This window comes from Cottoperca gobio, chromosome 1, assembly GCF_900634415.1.
Source record: "Cottoperca gobio chromosome 1, fCotGob3.1, whole genome shotgun sequence".
Classification (NCBI taxonomy): Eukaryota; Metazoa; Chordata; class Actinopteri; order Perciformes; family Bovichtidae; genus Cottoperca; species Cottoperca gobio.
The window spans coordinates 23,842,904-23,860,638 of NC_041355.1; the positions used below are offsets into that span (position 1 = coordinate 23,842,904).

Sequence of the window (17,735 nt, forward strand, 5' to 3'; positions counted from 1 at the left end):
ACATAAGTTATTACTGATCTGTGTCACACGGTCATGGTGACAAGATGACTCAAGAAGAAGAAGAAGAAGACATACTTTATTAATTCCTCAAGGGGAAATTCAATTTTCACTCTGTTGTTTTGGGGGGTGGGGGGTGCTGTGATGTGAATGTACAAAATATATAAATATTTTTTATTTAAAAAATGTTATTATAATTTTTTGCTTTATCTACAAACAATTTTGCGACCCCCCTGTAGTACCTCCGTTGACCCCCTGTTGAAGACCTATGCTGTAATACATCCAACATGATCTGAATCGTTGTTGTCCCTGAGCTGTGGCTGATGCACACACAGGATGTGCCAGCCAGCAACTGGACTGACAGCTGGTTGACTCTGCATAAGGGAGAAATGTAAACTCTGCCATTAATCAACATCTGCAGCTAATTTGGATCCTCATCATCGGTGGTAACTCGAGGCGAGTATGACTGTCCTCTGTTGGGTGGTCTACTTGTGGGTGTTCAGATGGCTGTAAATCTGTGATCCACATGCTTTGTTGCAGTGTGGGCAGAGGTAAGTGGAGGTAATTGTGGGTGGTTGAACATTTTTCTCTCTTTCCTTGCAGCGGTGTTGCTGGGAGTACTGGATCTGTTTGGGGAGATGTCCGCTGGACTTGCCGGTCCATCGGAATTGATACTGCATTATTGTATAACCACATCACACCCATTCTCTACTCCCTCCACTGGCTTCCTGTCGCATTCAGGATCGAATACAAAATCTCCCTACTCACCCATCAGTGCATACATTGAAATGCTCCTCCATACCTCAACGAACTCCTCCCCCAACAAACCTCCACACGCAACCTCCACTCCTCTAAAAAAACTTTGCTCCACCCCCCCAGGACCATGCTCCGCACCATGGGCGATCGGGCCTTCTGCTCAGCCGCTCCTCACCTGTGGAATTCCCTCCCAGAACACCTGAGGGCTCCACAGGCCACCGACTCCTTCAAGAAGAGCCTAAAAACCTTTCTTTTCACAAAAGCCTTTCCGTAAAATCTTATGTCTGTTGTTGTTGTTGTTGTTGTTGTTGTTGTTGTTGTTGCCTGTATTTTAGCGCCTTGAGATTGCTTTTAGCTTTGAAAGGCGCTTTATAAATACAATTTATTATTATTATTATAATTATTATTATAATTATTATTATTATTATTATTATTATTATTATTATTATTATTATTATTATTATTATTATTATTATTGTAGTATGGATGACTGGTCATGCTTCGCCCAGAAAACTGAGATACTGGAGGAGTGCAAGATCATGAGCAGTGTGGTGCATTAACTCAATAAAGAGCGCATTCATTGAACATGCTTCTGGTGAAGATTGCATCGAAAATATCTGTTTGCAATTTATGAAACGTGAGCGGCGTTAATGCTGCTACTCTATGCCACTTTAAACTAATTTAAATGATTCCATAAATGTTTGCTATACCTGGTTTAACATTGAATGTGTAAAGGTAACTGAGATACATTTCAGAGTGTGTATTTTTGAAAAACCTGAGATCAAATAGACTGTTACCACGGGAACAAGAGGAAGTTTCTCTGATAAATGTGTATTGGAGAAAAACTGGCTTTAACCGAAGGGAGTAAACCAGTTGAAAGGCCACAGGGGCCATTGTTGATCTCATGCTTTCAAAATATGGCTCTGATAGTTTAAAACATTTACATGAATGGTGTGATCAGCAGGGTCGTTAAGTACGGCACAGATACTGAAACTAGGCATGATCTCCAATGTTATTTTATACTATTTTAATTCTGCTATTTTATCTGCTATTTTATAGTATCTTTTATAATGGTACTTCAGACTCATTTACATCAACACTGTGATTATTGTTCTGTAAATGCTCTAATTCTGTCTAATCTTGTACTAATTGTTATGTTTTTGCTGCGAAGTACTTTGGGCTGCAATTCTTGTATGAAAGGTGCTATACAAATAAAGCTTATTATTGTTATTATTATTATTATTATTATTATTATTATTATTATTATTATAAAACACTGTAAACGACAAAAATAATCTAATTATGTTGCACAAACATTCAGTCAGCTCTCAAATGTGTGTAGGTGGGCATAGATTCCCAAAATGTGGACGCCCGCCACATTGTATCTTGCCCTGTGTTGCTTACAGTCCACCATGCTGGACTTGGTACCCAGCGCCATACATCGCTAGAAAGCTAAGAATCTTGTCTATTTAGTATCAAAACAGTTTTGAGATCACAATCACAACAGCATTCCCATGAACAGCTGTTGCAATCTTTGAAAGCAGCTGATCGATGTGTGTGATTCCCGTTTATACTCGGTAAAAACTTTATTTCCCGTGCATGCAGCGTTGAGCTCATGATTCCAAAATGGAGACCAGACTCTAGGCGCCAATCGGAGCTTCCATGCCTTATCTACAGCTTTCATTTAGCCAATGAGTGTCAACTCGATAAGGAAGTGCCACCCCTCTTCTTTTGTTTAAAGACCGAGCCAATAGCAACCGAGTCTCCCAAAGACAGGCGTATCGTGTAGCCAATGAAATTCTGAACACGGCGATATGCTACTTCAATGTTTTCTTTTTGTGCATATTTTATTTATTTTTTCATTATTGTATTTATTCTATTCAAGATCAGAAATAAATACAAAAATATTACAAAAACATTTTTTTATACTTTTACTCCGTCTCATACTGACAGTGAATATGGGTATATAATAGTTATTTATGATAGTTATTATGGCCTTTTTATCTAGAAATATTATAATATCTCCAAATTGCACAGTTTGGTGTTACTCTTAGAAAAACCTGTCTAATATGTTGTGTTTTTGTGTTTTTATTCTGAAATTTGAACCTGAACTTGATAATACTTGATGCTATGTTCCTATTGTGTTTTCCAGCTCTTACCTACCAGCTATAGACATCTTCAGGCAACTTTTTCAAAAGACAAATTCAGGCGGAGTTTATTTTCTTCAAATTCAGTATTTTCAGACCACTATTACTCAGTGCCAGAGTGGAGTGATACTGACATGCATTTGGTGCAAATGGTTGATGAGCAGCTTTTAATCTTCGTGAAAACTGCTCAAGTGGGTTTTAAGAAGAGGTTTATTGAACGGTTGGTGAATGAGGCCCATGTGAGAATAGAAGTCACTGTGATGTAATTAACTACAAACTACACCAGCCAACTGTATCACTGTACGGAAGACAATTTATTTGTCATTATTTTAGGGTTTGTTGTTGTTATACTTATTTTGGCCACAAGAGGCTGAATGCACCACTGTCACATGTGCTAAATAGGACTAAAAGCATTCTTGTTTTCTTCCCAGGTGAGTTTTAATTCATTATTTAATTAAGGTATAGAGAAAGACTGATTCATTTAAATATCTCTACTCCAATCAGCAATAATGTTATATCATGGCATTTATAAACATATTTCTTCTATTTCTTGAAATTCTCTTCCCGACCGTAATCAATAAATCAAATGCTTTGCCAAAAAAAGGAAAAAAAACTTGTACCTGTGGTTGTCGCAGGAATGTATTAAACGCGTCCAATCCTTTCATTCGGTCCAAATGAAGTTGTTGGACGGCCTGCATGTTTACCTACCTGCCTGCACTCTGCCTGTGCACTCATTGCACTTCAACAAGCTGCTCTCTTATTTTGGGGGAGTGACTTTGAAGGGAGGCCTGAAGAGGCTGTCTAAGCAACTTTCTCGCTAGATTTAGTGATTTTTGGAGCTAATGTTGCTAGCTACTTTCTTTGGATGTTTGCAACATCGCACTTTTTGATTGTATCAGTTGAAAAAATTATCTTACTCTTGTCGGCTTGTCTAATGTTACCTACCCAAGTGAGAAGCATAATTAATTATGGGATAGTGGCACACGTCAGCCTATTGTGGCTCTTCAGCCTCACAGATGACACACAAAAAAAAGAACTTGGAAAGATTACCCTTTTTTAAGTCTAAAACAAAGGAGAGGAAACAATTTAGGACAGACTTAGAAAAGGGATCACCAGAAAAAAAGTCTCACTTGCCCCTCAGGGCTTCCGTACAGGCAAGTCACAGCAACAGTCATGTCATTGCATATTTTGTTTTTAATTGTTTGCTCGCCATCCACCACAACATAAGAACAAAGCTACTGTGGTTCACCATTGCTGAACTCTGTCCTGTAAGCTAAATACTTATAGTGCTTAGCAACATAACTCATTATATTTGTACAGCAGTAAATCAAGCGGGGCCCCTATAGAGACATGTGTCAATCCATGCCCTACTATCAAAGGAAAAGGTCAATTACAGTGTCCAAGGACTCTCTATCATAGCCTGACCTTTCAGCTTGATGTTCCAGGAAAGCCACAAGAGCCTCATCCAAATGTCACATGTTTTCTGACAGTGCTTGATTCCCAAGGCTTTGGAGTATTTACTGTGTGTCCTGTCTGTATTGATTCAGTATGTGTGACCAGCTTCTGATGATCTACAATTAGTGCTGTATATATATATATATATATATATATATATATATATATATATATATATATATATTTATTTATTTATTTCAACATCTTCTGATTTCCAGTTGTAATTTTCAGTCCACCCATGTCTCAAGTTCGAATCAGCATGACAATAGTACCATACCATGTGGTATGTTTATTACTCAACATGTGTCCCACCCCAGCTTCCTTACTCCCAATAAAGACTACAAGGTCCTGTGTCAATATTTTGGTTTGCTTGTTGGATTTTAGCAACCTGGGTAAAGTTACTAACACTTGGTGGGTAAGTGAGTACATGGTTCAGAATGTTTTATTAGAATAATGTTGGCAGTTTGAAAAAGGTTTTGAAACCTTCATACTTTCAGACCTTCATACTCAGATATAAAATTGACGGTGAATCTTTTATTCAAGAATAAATTAGATATGATTTGGTTAGTTCACCACAGGAAAGGGACTTTGAGAGTTTTCTTCTTAACAGAATTGTAGTCTAGGATCTCCTGATTAGTATTTTTCAGCTTCATCTTCAATAAATAGAATACCCTTACATCATTTAATGGCATTGGAACATATGATATCCACAGCTTGATATGAAAAATATGTTTTTGTATGTTACAGTAAATATAATGTGAAAAAGCTGCTCCATATATCTGTGAGATGTGTGTGTGTGTGTGTGTGTGTGTGTGTGTGTGTGTGTGTGTGTCTATGTGTGTGTGTGTGTGTGCGTGTCTGTGTGTGTGTGTGTGTGTGTGCATGTGTGTGTGTGTGTGTGTGTGTGTGTGTGTGTGTGTGTGTGTGTGTGTGTGTGTGCATGTGTGTGTGTGTGTGTGTGAGTGTGTGTGTGTGTGTGTGTGTGTGTGTGTGTGTGTGAGTGTGAGTGTGTGTGTGTGTGTGTGTGTGTGTGTGTGTGTGTGTGTGGAATATTTGAGAAATAAAATGTTCTAGTTCCTTTTTGGTGCAGTGCTTCTCCAACCTACAAAATACATCTTCTTTGGATTGATTTGAAAAATTCCATCTGATTTATCGTTAAAAGGGATTAGTAATTTCCACTCCATTAGTAAACTACAGTAATTGATGAATGGCATCATCACAAGAGATGAGAACTTTCATTCACTTTCATTAAAATCTCATTATATGTCTATCTCTGAAATAATTCAGTCCACAGTCCATGTCTCTGTGTTGATCTGAGTTGTATAGAGTTTTTCTTGCGTGACGAGAGACCCGGTAGCCTAGCTCTGTTGGAAGGTGACACAATCTGCCTACCACCAGCACTCTTTAGGCCTCGATTATACTTCAAATTTATCTTGCAACCTGACTCCCAGGCCTTGTGGGTAATTCATGAAACTATCCCACCTGTATTCCCCTTATAGCATTAACTGAGTGTGTTTACTACATGGGGTAGTGTGGGTCTTAACATTGACATATCATCACCTTTTACGTTTTTACACAAACAAATCAAAACATCCAGCAGCGATGGAGCAACATCATCAATCATTTGGACTCATGTTAATGTCCACCTGGTGAAAGTATAAACATCAGTTTCTTTAGCTGCTGAATTCTTCACTATGTTAACCAGATAGTTGCTAACTGTCTGTCTGCTGTTTGGTTGTTAGTAGTGTGCATTGCTGCTGAGCACAATACTGTGAGAGCAGTGGGAGTCAACCAGAAGAATAAAGCTGCAACTGAACAGCTAATCAATGAGCTGAACGTCCCAACAAAGCATTGATATGTTCATCAGGCATCTTTTCACATTGTCAATTTGTTTTCATAATTTTCATTTCATACAATGTTATTTTAAAAAATAGAGATGTTATCCACTGTAAATAAGGTTCTGCAAAGACAGCTGATTCCCTCTACACTCCCAGACTTTGAAATGTACAAACTGCTTTGTGGAATATACTAACGCTGTCCTAACTGAGATTTTACACAAGGAGCTGGAGTTGGAAGACTTCATTTACCAAAAAGCGTCTCTCTCTCCTCAAGAAACGGAGGAGATTCAATGCCAACAAACACACCCTCTCACTGGTCTACAAGTCCCTCGCTGAGAGTGTTCCCACTTTAGCATTGTCTCAGTTATACACAGGAACAAGCAGACCCAGGTGATTAACCAGGCCAGAAAGGTCATTGGACACAAACAATTGTAACTCCAGAACCTGTACATCCAGGCCATAACCAAAAAGGCATCCCTGGTATAAAATGACCAGACCCACCTGCTTCATTCATCGTTCCATCTGAAGGTCCTGCTGGCCACAACAAATGTGTACAATAAGTTATATGTACCATCTGCTGTGGCCATACTAAACAAAAACATATTTAAATAACTCCCTTCTCCCACTCTCTCTCTCTCTCTCTCTCTCTCTCTCTCTCTCTCTCTCTCTCTCACACACACGCACACGCACACGCACACGCACACACACACACACACACACACAGTCCATGAGCACTGCCGCTGTTGAAAATGTAATTGTATGTATTTTAGCTGCCCCTTACTGTATTTGATGTATTATTATTGTCTTTTTTTAAACTGTGTTAACAGAATGCTGAATAACAATTTCTATTCCCTTCTATTCCATGTAATGGACAATAAAGTTTTCTAATCTAATTTAATCTTTTCACACTATGATTGGACATTTGTTGAAATTGAGACACAGGCCCCTGAGTGTACCCTGATGGGCAATTTGTGGGCAGTCAAGTTGATAGACAAGGGCACAACATGCTGCATCACTAATGAATAACCCTGCTGCACTTAAGCATAGCCACTCATTTATACATACACACACACACTCTCACTCTCTCTGTCTTAATCTCACACACCCACAACACACACACACACACACACACACACACACACAGAGGTGTACACGCTTCCTGCTTTTATATCTCTATGCCATCCGCACTCTAAGTCCTTGACGCCAAGAGCGCGGCAGCACCGTATACCAGCATCCCCTCTCTGCCTCTCTCATATGCCTCACGGCGCTGCTTATTCCCTCGGGGAGTGGTGCAACTCCATGCCAATTCCGCCCAATCCATCAGTGAGTGTTCTCCCCCCCAACCTCCCACCCTCCCCGGGACTCCACGTGCGCCAGCGCCGTTTTATTTTTTTACTCATACCATCAGACTGACTGAGTGTTGTTACAGCGAAGGAGCTGCTCCTGCTTCTTATGTTGAGTTTGGTGAGAGAGGGAGAAGGTTGCTATGCTGCGTGGAGACATGCTACAATGACAAAAACGACACATATAATAGATGTCTGGGGGGCTGTGTGTCAGCTAATTCAGGACATTTTGCGACTTCAACATTGACACAATTATTATTATTATTGTTTTGATTATTATTATTATTATTATTATTATTATTTTATTGTTAACAGATATATAATATATGTATTTGAGCACATTTTGAGATCTCGTGTTCTCGATGTTCTGTGTTATTGTATTCCGTTAAAGTACATGGCAGGTGGCACTGCGGTCTACCACGTGTCTTTGAAAGTAAGCATATTTATACTATACTACAGGGTAGCTTAGCTAGTTTTCTTGTGTTTGAATGTAAGTCAACAATGTAGAATACCTCAAAAAGTGGATCCCGCTGCGTCAAATATATAATTATATTTATACATATAAATATATAATATATATATATATATATATATATATATATATATATATATATATATATATATATAATTATTATGTATATATTATATGTTATATATTTTATATTATATATATATATATATATATATATATATATATATATATATATATATATTATTAAGTCATTTCAATTGCGTCAATCCAGCGTGATACTACTAATACTGGCAACTATAACATGTTTGATATGAGTCATATACAGTGTACTTTGCGCTGTTAAGCTTTAAACTACCTCAAGAATAGTGGAAGACTCAGCACCACGGACAGCTCTCTCTCTCTCTCTCTCTCTCTCTCTCTCTCTCTCTCTCTCTCTTTCTCGCTCTGTCTAACTGTCTCTTCCGGGCGCACACTCGGCAGCTGGCTGCGATACAGCTCCTCCCTCCTGTGTGGTGGCTTTCCCGACCAAAGATCCTTGGACGTGAACAGTTTCGTTGAAGAGGACTTTTCTCCCCCCCCAAACAACCAGACGGACAATCGAGGCGTCAGTTATTTTATATCGACCTGAGAGAAGGGAGTTAAGGTGTCGGAAAAGGTCTCCAACGGTCCTTCATCCCCCGGATCTCTGTCAGCGATGGAGACTTGGGCTGGCTTCTGCCCAGGCTTGCACTTATCTCTGGGTTTCTGGGTGATGATAGCTGCTCATACCCTACAAAATGCCAAGGCGGAGATTACTTGTGCATCTTGCACGTTGCCAGTTCAACTTCACCTGGAGGAATTACAGCTGGGGATGCACACTGACCCGACAATGGAGCCGGACACCATAAAACACATCCGAGTGGAGTTCAGGGAACTCGGGGTTACCGACCAAAATACTGGAGTGGACAACGAGCTTGAGACAGGCGTCTCTGTCGAGAATGTCCCCCAGTTCCATCAAGGTGCCAGTTTGCACGGAGTTAGTAAAAAGGAAGATGCACCAGGGGCCAGTGAAGAAAGTCACAGCGGCAGTGATAAGGCAAGGGATCCCGAGAAGGATGAGGATGTTGCGCTCCGGAGAGCGAAGAGAAGCGGTCCTGAGTTTGCCGAGTTCAGCGAGAACGTGCGGACCGGCCGGACTGGCATGGATGCGGGCGCTACGGAGGATCGGGGCTCATTGTTTGACGGACATAAGCAGGGCAAGTCCGACTTCAGATGGAACAGGGATGAAGGGAGAGGGAATAACCGGCAGGATGATCCCAAGATCACCAGCAGCACTTTTTCTCTGACAGGGGACTCTGCGCATAACCACGCGGTGGTGTACTGGTCAGGGCAAAACAGCAGCGTAAGTAACCGTGATTTTTTGGTCTCTGCATGTTCTGTTGCTTTTCATGCATCCACATTCCACATGAAGAGTGGGATATTTTAAGCAGCTGGCTGAACAAACTCCGTGACGCACAGAGCGGAGACTTTGTGCACTATCGTGCCGCTGAGTTGTGGTTCACTGTTAACAGGTGCACTGGAAGCTACAGATGCGCACCGACGCACACTGTTCCCTAAATGCCAGAATTGTGCAGCGACTGTGAATTGTATTCGATCGCGACCTTTGACTTTTCCAGCAATTACGCACGAAACCCTTTTCTGTTCTGGCCTTTCTTCTGCTGTTTAGTCTTATTATCCAAACAATGTGTCTCTATCTGTGCATGGTCTAAAAAGTTGTGCATTATGAGTATAATATTTAGTTTGTTATGATTTATAGTCTTAGTGGAAAAATATTTATGATTTATTTGCACCGAATTCGAGATATGCTAATGCATGATTCATTCCTCCCTAATGATGTGAGGTTTTTCATCCAAACTAATTGATTGGGGAAGGAGGGAGTCATACATTATTGCACAATCTCCGATAAACCCTTAAATTCTTTAGATCATGCATTTCTACTCTGTACTATACCTACAAATTAATTCAGCTTTATTTATGGATGGTTTAGGACCCTTTTTTATGTTTATGTTTTTACGATTTCAGAATAATAATTTGCCCGATTTCTGCTCAATTTAAGAATTTGAGAAAATGTATATGATCAAAATTGGAGTCTTAACTGGTTCCCTTGCAGAAGGACAACATGTAGTCTTTTGTGTTTCACAATATTACTGTTCAGGTCAAAGACAGGGGCAACCCGCTGCCATTACACGTGTAAAGCTTCACCGCAGCAGTAAATAGCACCACTTGCTTGTCTCTAAAATGACACTGATCACATTCAAGCCCATTCTGCATACGAACTGGATGAAAATCCTGCCCCTCTTACACAATAGGGCCCTCATAGGAAGAGAATAATGAGACAAAATGAATCAAAGTCATTTACACAACCATGTAAGCTCACAGGGAGCCGATGGGCTCTTCTTTGTGGTTTCACAAGCCTAATTTGTTGTTGTGGCTCTTCCTCTCGCTTTATTCCATCTGAAAAAAAATCCCACATATTCAGTCTTGTCTGAGCTGATTATGACACGGTGCATGAACTTGTTTTTTATCCTGCAGTGAAGACTGAGGCGCTGTGAGAACATGTTTGTGTGTGCACATATTCGTGTATGTGTGACTGCATGAGTGTGCGCTGGATAGTGAGGGTGAGGAGGTTATTTTGTGCCGCTGCCCCTCAGCTTTGAATCTTTAATAATTATCTCGAAGACTGAGGTCTTTATTTCAAAGTCTTTTCTTCTTTCGTGGCAAAATAAGGGGAAATCAGGCCTGGCCTCGAGAGCATCCTCAAGAGAGGAGATCTGCTACTTAATCTTCATCGGCCGTTGGTGCTTGTTCTGGTGATGAATGGAGTGGTAGTACAGGGAGATTGAGCTTGCAGTCATCTAACTTAACTGCAGCAGTAGTTAAGTTAGAGTATGAGTGAGTGGTTTGCTAATGGAATGACTAGCTGGTTGGATGGATGACCAGTTTGGTTGAGACTCTCTATTCACCAACCATTGTTCGCTTTGCAGGCTCCTTCATTTTTCATCTAACTTTACGACAGAGACTCAGCAGAACAATGACAATGCTGGTTGTTTGGTTAGACACTTCAAACCACCTGAGGCATCCTGTTGGTCTTGTGGTTCAGACCTATCACATTAAAGAAAAATACCGCAGACCAAAATGCCCAAAAGGAATCATTATATAATAACTTTTAAATAACTTATGGTTAGGTTGGGTGTGCACATACAATAACAGTGGACACCACTGTTTTCTATCAGCAGTCAGTCTTGATGTCTTTTAACCTTGACAACATTCTGTCCCTAACCAAAATCAAGTCGTTATTTGTTTAATGGCCTCCATCGTCTGACTATGACACCAGAGGCTGTGTCAACATTGGTTTATTTTCATCATGAACACAATCTTTAGCCATCCCTATCCTTAGCTAATATGTTTTAGTTGCCTGAACCTGGCACTAACAAACAAAGTTTTTTGTTTTTTAGTTTGGAACTAAATCTTGGTACAAAATGGCCAATTTTGAGTGACTGACATACTCATTGGTTGTGTGGCAGGCATGTGCCCAACTCTACTGACCTTTAGCCAAGATACCAAACCCCTATTTGCTCAACTGCTTAATTAGTCTGGACTAAATGCCTAGAATATATATGTAAATTAATCTCAGCTGGCTGACTGGTTCACTGTTTGGTTGACTGCCCCAAAATCGGCCATAGATTCAACCTCTTTGGTCCAGAGACTTTCTCTCAGTCTTATTTCAGCTAGATTGGTCGGCCGTGTCTTGTACTGTGACTACCTCTGGGAGGACTTGACGCTGTGGGTTCCCCAGGGGGGAATGGTGTGTCCTTTGAGGCGTGTACACAAGGCTAATGCACTCTCACTGTCTCTCTGTACCTGTCCAACTAGCTGTCTCTGCCCCGCTGCCCTGCCTCTCTTTCTCTTTGTCTGTCTTTGTATGTGTCTTCATGTCTCTGCGTCGAGCTTACGCGGGTTTTGTCGAAGACTTAACCTTAGATATTAAGTGAGATTGTAGAGGTAGCAATGTTGAGACTAACTGTCATTTATTATATTCGTAGGCATCATTCCAATGAAGTATCCCTACAGCAAAGTGACAAGTTCTTTTCTGAAGAATCTTTGCGGATGTGTAATCCCCCCACCCTCCGCAGTCATGAGCATAATGGCTCGGTGACTGACAGCTTGAATACAAAATGGATAGCACTAGCAGTGCCTCTTTTAGTGTGATCTTGAAACATTCATCTCTTCTAAGGGATCCTTGAGATTTCCTCCCAACAGTATCTATAATTAATGTTCCTTTAGGAAACCATATATAGCGGCACATTTTGTCGATAGTTCAGAACAGGGCGTCAGCTTTTTAGCTGGTCAACGCCACAGTTTCACTCCTTGATGTTTTGTTCATGTAAAGTGGCACATGCCGCTCTCTTTGGAGTTCTCCATCCATTGGAGGAGGAAGGGGGGGAGGCTGTTAGGAAAATGAAGAAGGTGCGAGTATGAGCTCGACTTGAGTGGTCTTTTATAGTCATGAGAACTCACGCAGGTCACTCATATCTGGCAGGTTATCAATAGACCTGTGTGTGTTTGAAATTCCCAAATCCCTCTTGAGATGTGGAGGAACACATGCAGACTCTCAATGGCAGTATTTGAAGTAAAAAATGTCATGCAGCAAAAATGCCCATATGTCCAGGCATGTGTAAATCTGAAAAACAGGCAAATGCAATATTTAATAATGTTTGAAGGATGTCTTTTCGAAAATCTGACATCCTGCAAAAATTATGTTGTGGAGTACTTTGTCAACCTCACATGCATGTCATGGTCGGTACATGCACCATCTATAGTGTAGAAAGAGCCCAGAGACTCATCAACAAGGACTTCCAACATTTCCAGCGATGGTCTCTGCAGCTCGGGGACATGATTTAGGATGTAGGAGCAGGTCTTGTTCCCACTCACTTTCCATCAGCCCATCTCACCCCTCACTCTAAATTACTGATGGTAATACATTATAAAGTTGATTATTTTCTTGCCTCTCCCGCTACCCTGGTGGCTGCTATGGAGGAAGAAAGAGGGTGGGGGGAATGAAATATCATAAATAATGTAACCCTTCTAGCGGGGCCTTTTCTCCCTCATCCCTCGATCTCTCCTCCCTTTAATTATTGTCTACACATTTGCTTGGGGTCCCTTGTTTTTTTTGCATTTGAAGTATGATGTTGTGGCAAGAAACCATGTGTCACAATATAAATGGAGAATCCGTGTTGACTGGCCTTGAGAGCTGCCGTTCCCAAATAGTCGGGCTCGGGCTGAGGCCTCCAGATATCATGCACTGTGGTTTTAAAAGCATGTTATGTCCCTCAATGCCTATGCTTTATGCCTAAGCTTTCAAGTTCCATATGAAGGATGAGTCACATAATGTATGGTAGGTCATACTTACCTCAACGGGTAGTGCAGATGTTGGCCTTGCAGAATAACACAAACCTTTTGCTCACAAAGATTTTGCGTGGGAAGCAGTACAGCTAACCACATCATTTTGAAAAGTAATCAGAAAAATACAACAAAATACAAACACATAACATCATAATTACACCTAAAGCTATCAAACACATCTTCCCCTTATGTATACACAAAACTCCATCTCTTTTTTGCTTGAAGTTAACTAGGTCAGCAACATTTGAGATTGCGATTAATAACTCCTGTTAAAGGTCACCGGATGCACTTAAAAGTGTCACATAATGTTAAAACTCTCCTCAGCGCTCGGCACAGAGACGCCGCCACATTAAGGAAGCCATTCAGAAAGCCATCCAATCAGGATGCATTGCACCTGCTGCTGCAGCACTAGCAGATCTTGGATCACATCAAGCTGCTAAAAGCTTTGACGATATGAGCATGTGCAAAGCAGAGAGCCAGCCGGCTGGACAAGAGGCTTTAAGGCTGCGTTCACCAAACCTAATGGCCTCATTATGTTTCCTGTTTGATTGCTACGGTGGCTAAGGCGCTGATGGAAGCCACCCCGGTACGACTTCAGAGAGTTGAGTATAATCATACGCTTGGCCACTGATCCTGTCTGCCAGTGCAAGGGTGCTGACATTATCAATGAGTGTGAGGAGGAGAAAAGTGTGTGTGTGTGTGTGTGTGTGTGTGTGTGTCTAAGTATATGTGTGTTAATTACATTGGTACACCCAAGTGTCAGATTCAATTTAGTTTAATTTCTTTTCTATTAAAAGCCATTTTCCCCATCTAGGGTACCCACATAATGCAGGGGACCACCTATAAGGCGCCATATCTTCTTCTTGCTCCCTACAGTTTGAACACCTATAGATTGATTTATGGAATATCGAGCTTTCAGTTTGAAACTTCCAAATCCCAGAGGCACAGTGCATCTTGACCTTATCCACATTTATTCTGAGCCAAGTGCGATACCTTGTAATCCTGATGTCCCTTGCCATTTCCCAAACATGGAAAAGCCGGGCAGAGCGGCCAGGCGATGAGCACGTAATAATGTCAGACCACAGTGAAGCGAAAGACTGCACGCTGTGTTTCTCTCTCTGCCCTCTATTCACGTTTTCTCATTCTCTTCCTCTCTGCCCTCCTTCAGCAGGCACTGTCCCTCCCATGCACTCATACACATAAAAACGACGCCACCCAGAGACATACTTGTCCGCATGCAAACAGGGAGACACGAAGTTGCACGCATGCACATACACACGCACTCAATCATTCTCAGTATCACGTCTCACTCTCGGTGGGAGTGAATGGTGTTGTGCCTGGAGGAGGTTGTCACTGATGGAGACTAATGTTGACACATAACACCGCAGGACCAGCAGTCAATTAACACATTGTCTAATTAAAGTGATCTACTGGTTTATCTATGAGAGATTGAAAGTGGCTGTAAAATGGGTCCACGCTGCATTAACTTTACAATCAGGTCTGCTTCTTTATTTCTATTTGGATTTTAATGGTAATAACCTGCTTAAACATCCCCCCATTACCAAATAGATTGTGTGAGCATCTCTGATTGATGGCGGCGAGAGCGAGATGCTCAGGATTTTGGATTTCACTTTCCTGCTAGCTGCACAAAACACTCCAGCAGGCGCCGTACGTGACTGAACTCCTGACTGTCCATAGTATCGTCGTGGAACTGCGCTTGAAAAGTGCTCTTTAAATAAATCATCCCACAACCAGCAATAAGTCACTTTCCTTCCCCCCAAGGTTTGCGCTTACTTCCTTTGAATGGGAACCGCACTACATTCCTATCAAACGCAGTAATTGTCTCTTATTTACTCATCCTCCATGCTGAGCTGCTTTTAAAATTCTAATGACCTATAAGAGTTCTTTGAATTTCCTGACAGGTACGGTACTAATATAAGCCTGCCTTATAAAGGAGAGTGTGAGTAGTCATGGATATCAATGAATAATTAATCCTCTTGCTTTTATATAGGTGTTTTCTGTGATGGTGGATCCTCCACTGGAACCAAAAGTACAGCGCTCTCACATAATCCTGCTGAGGAAAATACTGTACGGAGTAAGATAGGCCGAGGTAAAGCTATCGCTAATGATCCCTTTAGTTACTCACTTATTAGAGGTAACACTAATACTGCCAGCCTGTGGCATTTCATTTCCATTAAGGCCCCATTATAACAGTAGGCTATATACTGTAGAAACATGTGGATGATGAAATGCAAAGTACTAACAGCCTTATTTAAAATGCCAGTTTTGGATGAGAGAGACATTTTGCTGTTTAACTGATATTGATGCGTAAGACCCTTCTGTGCTTTTGCTACTTTTATACTGTGTTTTAGCAATTCCCATTATCACGACGTTGTCTCTTTATCAAAAGCTACATCGAACTTGCTTCAAACCAAGATGGACAAGAAGTCCTTAATAACACAACGTTTCAAGAAAGTCATTGTTTTGTCTAAAATAGAATTTAGCTGAACAAAAACAGTATTTATTACATCACTGTTTCATTGCATTACAGCAGTTTATATTTCTTTGGTTGCAGTCTAAATATCAGCCAAGTGGTTTTTGACATGTTGTTTCAGATAATAATTGCTTTCAAGGATCTTTGAGAGTTGGCGCCAGCATCTGAATGACAAGAAACTTTTGCCACCTGTAATTAGGTTTGCGTAGTACGGCTGAATGAGGTGGTCGTTTCTGTTGTTAGTCAGCGTCTGTCTGTTTTCAGCAGAGAGATGAGAGGCGATTGAATTCATCCACGTGCTCCTGTTTGCTGCAATTCTGGATTCCAGACTGCAGTTGCATCACGCCTGTGGTGATCAATGGCTGAGACGTGTAAACGTGCGTGTTTGTGTGCTAGAGAAGATGCGCGTACAGTATCCACACTATCATACTACACAGTATCACGTGTGTGAGCAGAAACACGTACCATATGTGGTATGTGCGTCGCTGCTATTGTATCTCAGCTGGCACTAACGCATACAAAACTTAATGAAGCACAATGAATTAAGAGTTGTCATTAGAGCTTCACTTCAAAAAGTTTCCTCTTTACTCATTTCCTCTGTGGTTCATTTGTTTGCAGCAACTAAATACAATTAGAAACACAACACTGTAGCAAAGAAACGCTGCACATGGATATAATCATAAAGTGAAAACCCATAATGAATAAAAGAAGATGTCTCCTCTACTTTACATTAACCTCAACAGCTAAATAATACGTCTTTTTCTTGCTGCTGTAATAAAGTCTTCCCCAAGCGGCCCCACTTTGACCCTCATCGCTCATTTTCCCTCTTCCTCTGTTTGTTCCTGCCTTTTATTCACAGCGTCTTGAGTTGAGGTTGTACTGAACACAAGCAATAATGTTGAGTAATGAGTGGTAACAGGCGTGTAACTAAATAAATACCCTGAGTCTGACACTTTTTACGTGCTCCAGCTTGTGAGCCTCTTTTTGCCTGCGTCAACAGCACAGTGATTTTCTGCAGCGTGGCTCGTCGTGCTGAGAGCAGCACATAATAGGCTTGTTCTTTTTTTAATGTAACACTTTATCACCTTTTTTGTAGTAGTTGTAATGAAGCCACTTGAATATTCACTTATACTGCTGTGTCATTTGTTGATCAAAAGTACATTTAGTCATCCCAAACCTGGCGCCACCTACTGTATTTCTCGCCCCAAAGAAGAAGTTTAAACCATCCAAATCCCAATAACTCTCAGTGAAGGGAGCCACAGAGCTGCCCCAGTCCTGTCATACAGAGACTGATAGTGGGCCTTTACAATCAATGGTGCTCAGTATTATTCCTGGTATGTCATATGCCTTCAGGGTCCAGTGAAAATAAGCCAGGTACTACTTCAGCCACAGTGAGACTTTTTTAGGTGCTGTGTTTTCTTAATGTTAAAGAAAATGTCAAACTTGCATTTATCACTATTTCTTTTCATTATCAATTATTCAAATCACTATAATGTGACAGGGGTCAGTTGTCGGACTCATACCACGATACATTAGAGACACCCAACTCTGTTCACCATTTGTTTAGTGTCTTTTAACGTATTGCTATGATTAACACTTTTACGGTTTGGTTCCCTCTAACTACACTCATCATTTCCCGTCGGCAGCCATTTTAGCTAACAAAGATAGCATCTAGCTTCTGAGCAGAAATATTACATTTGGCTGGCGACAGACATTTTTTGATAGAAATCAAAATGGAAGTAAAAGTAAAGTGAATATGAGACTTATATTCCGCCAGATTGCCAGAAAACA

The 17,735-nt window shown here is 40.9% G+C and overlaps 1 protein-coding gene across 1 annotated transcript in view; it reads left to right on the forward strand.

Annotated features, from left to right (window-relative positions):
- Positions 1-8,622: 8,622 nt before the first annotated feature.
- Positions 8,623-17,735, forward strand: part of sorcs3a (sortilin related VPS10 domain containing receptor 3a) — a 207,764-nt gene continuing 198,651 nt past the window's right edge. Inside the window, exon 1 of the mRNA XM_029437432.1 lies at positions 8,623-9,389. Coding sequence (XP_029293292.1) covers positions 8,703-9,389 — 687 coding nt within the window. The 5' untranslated portion in view covers positions 8,623-8,702. The remainder of the gene's footprint in view (positions 9,390-17,735) is intronic.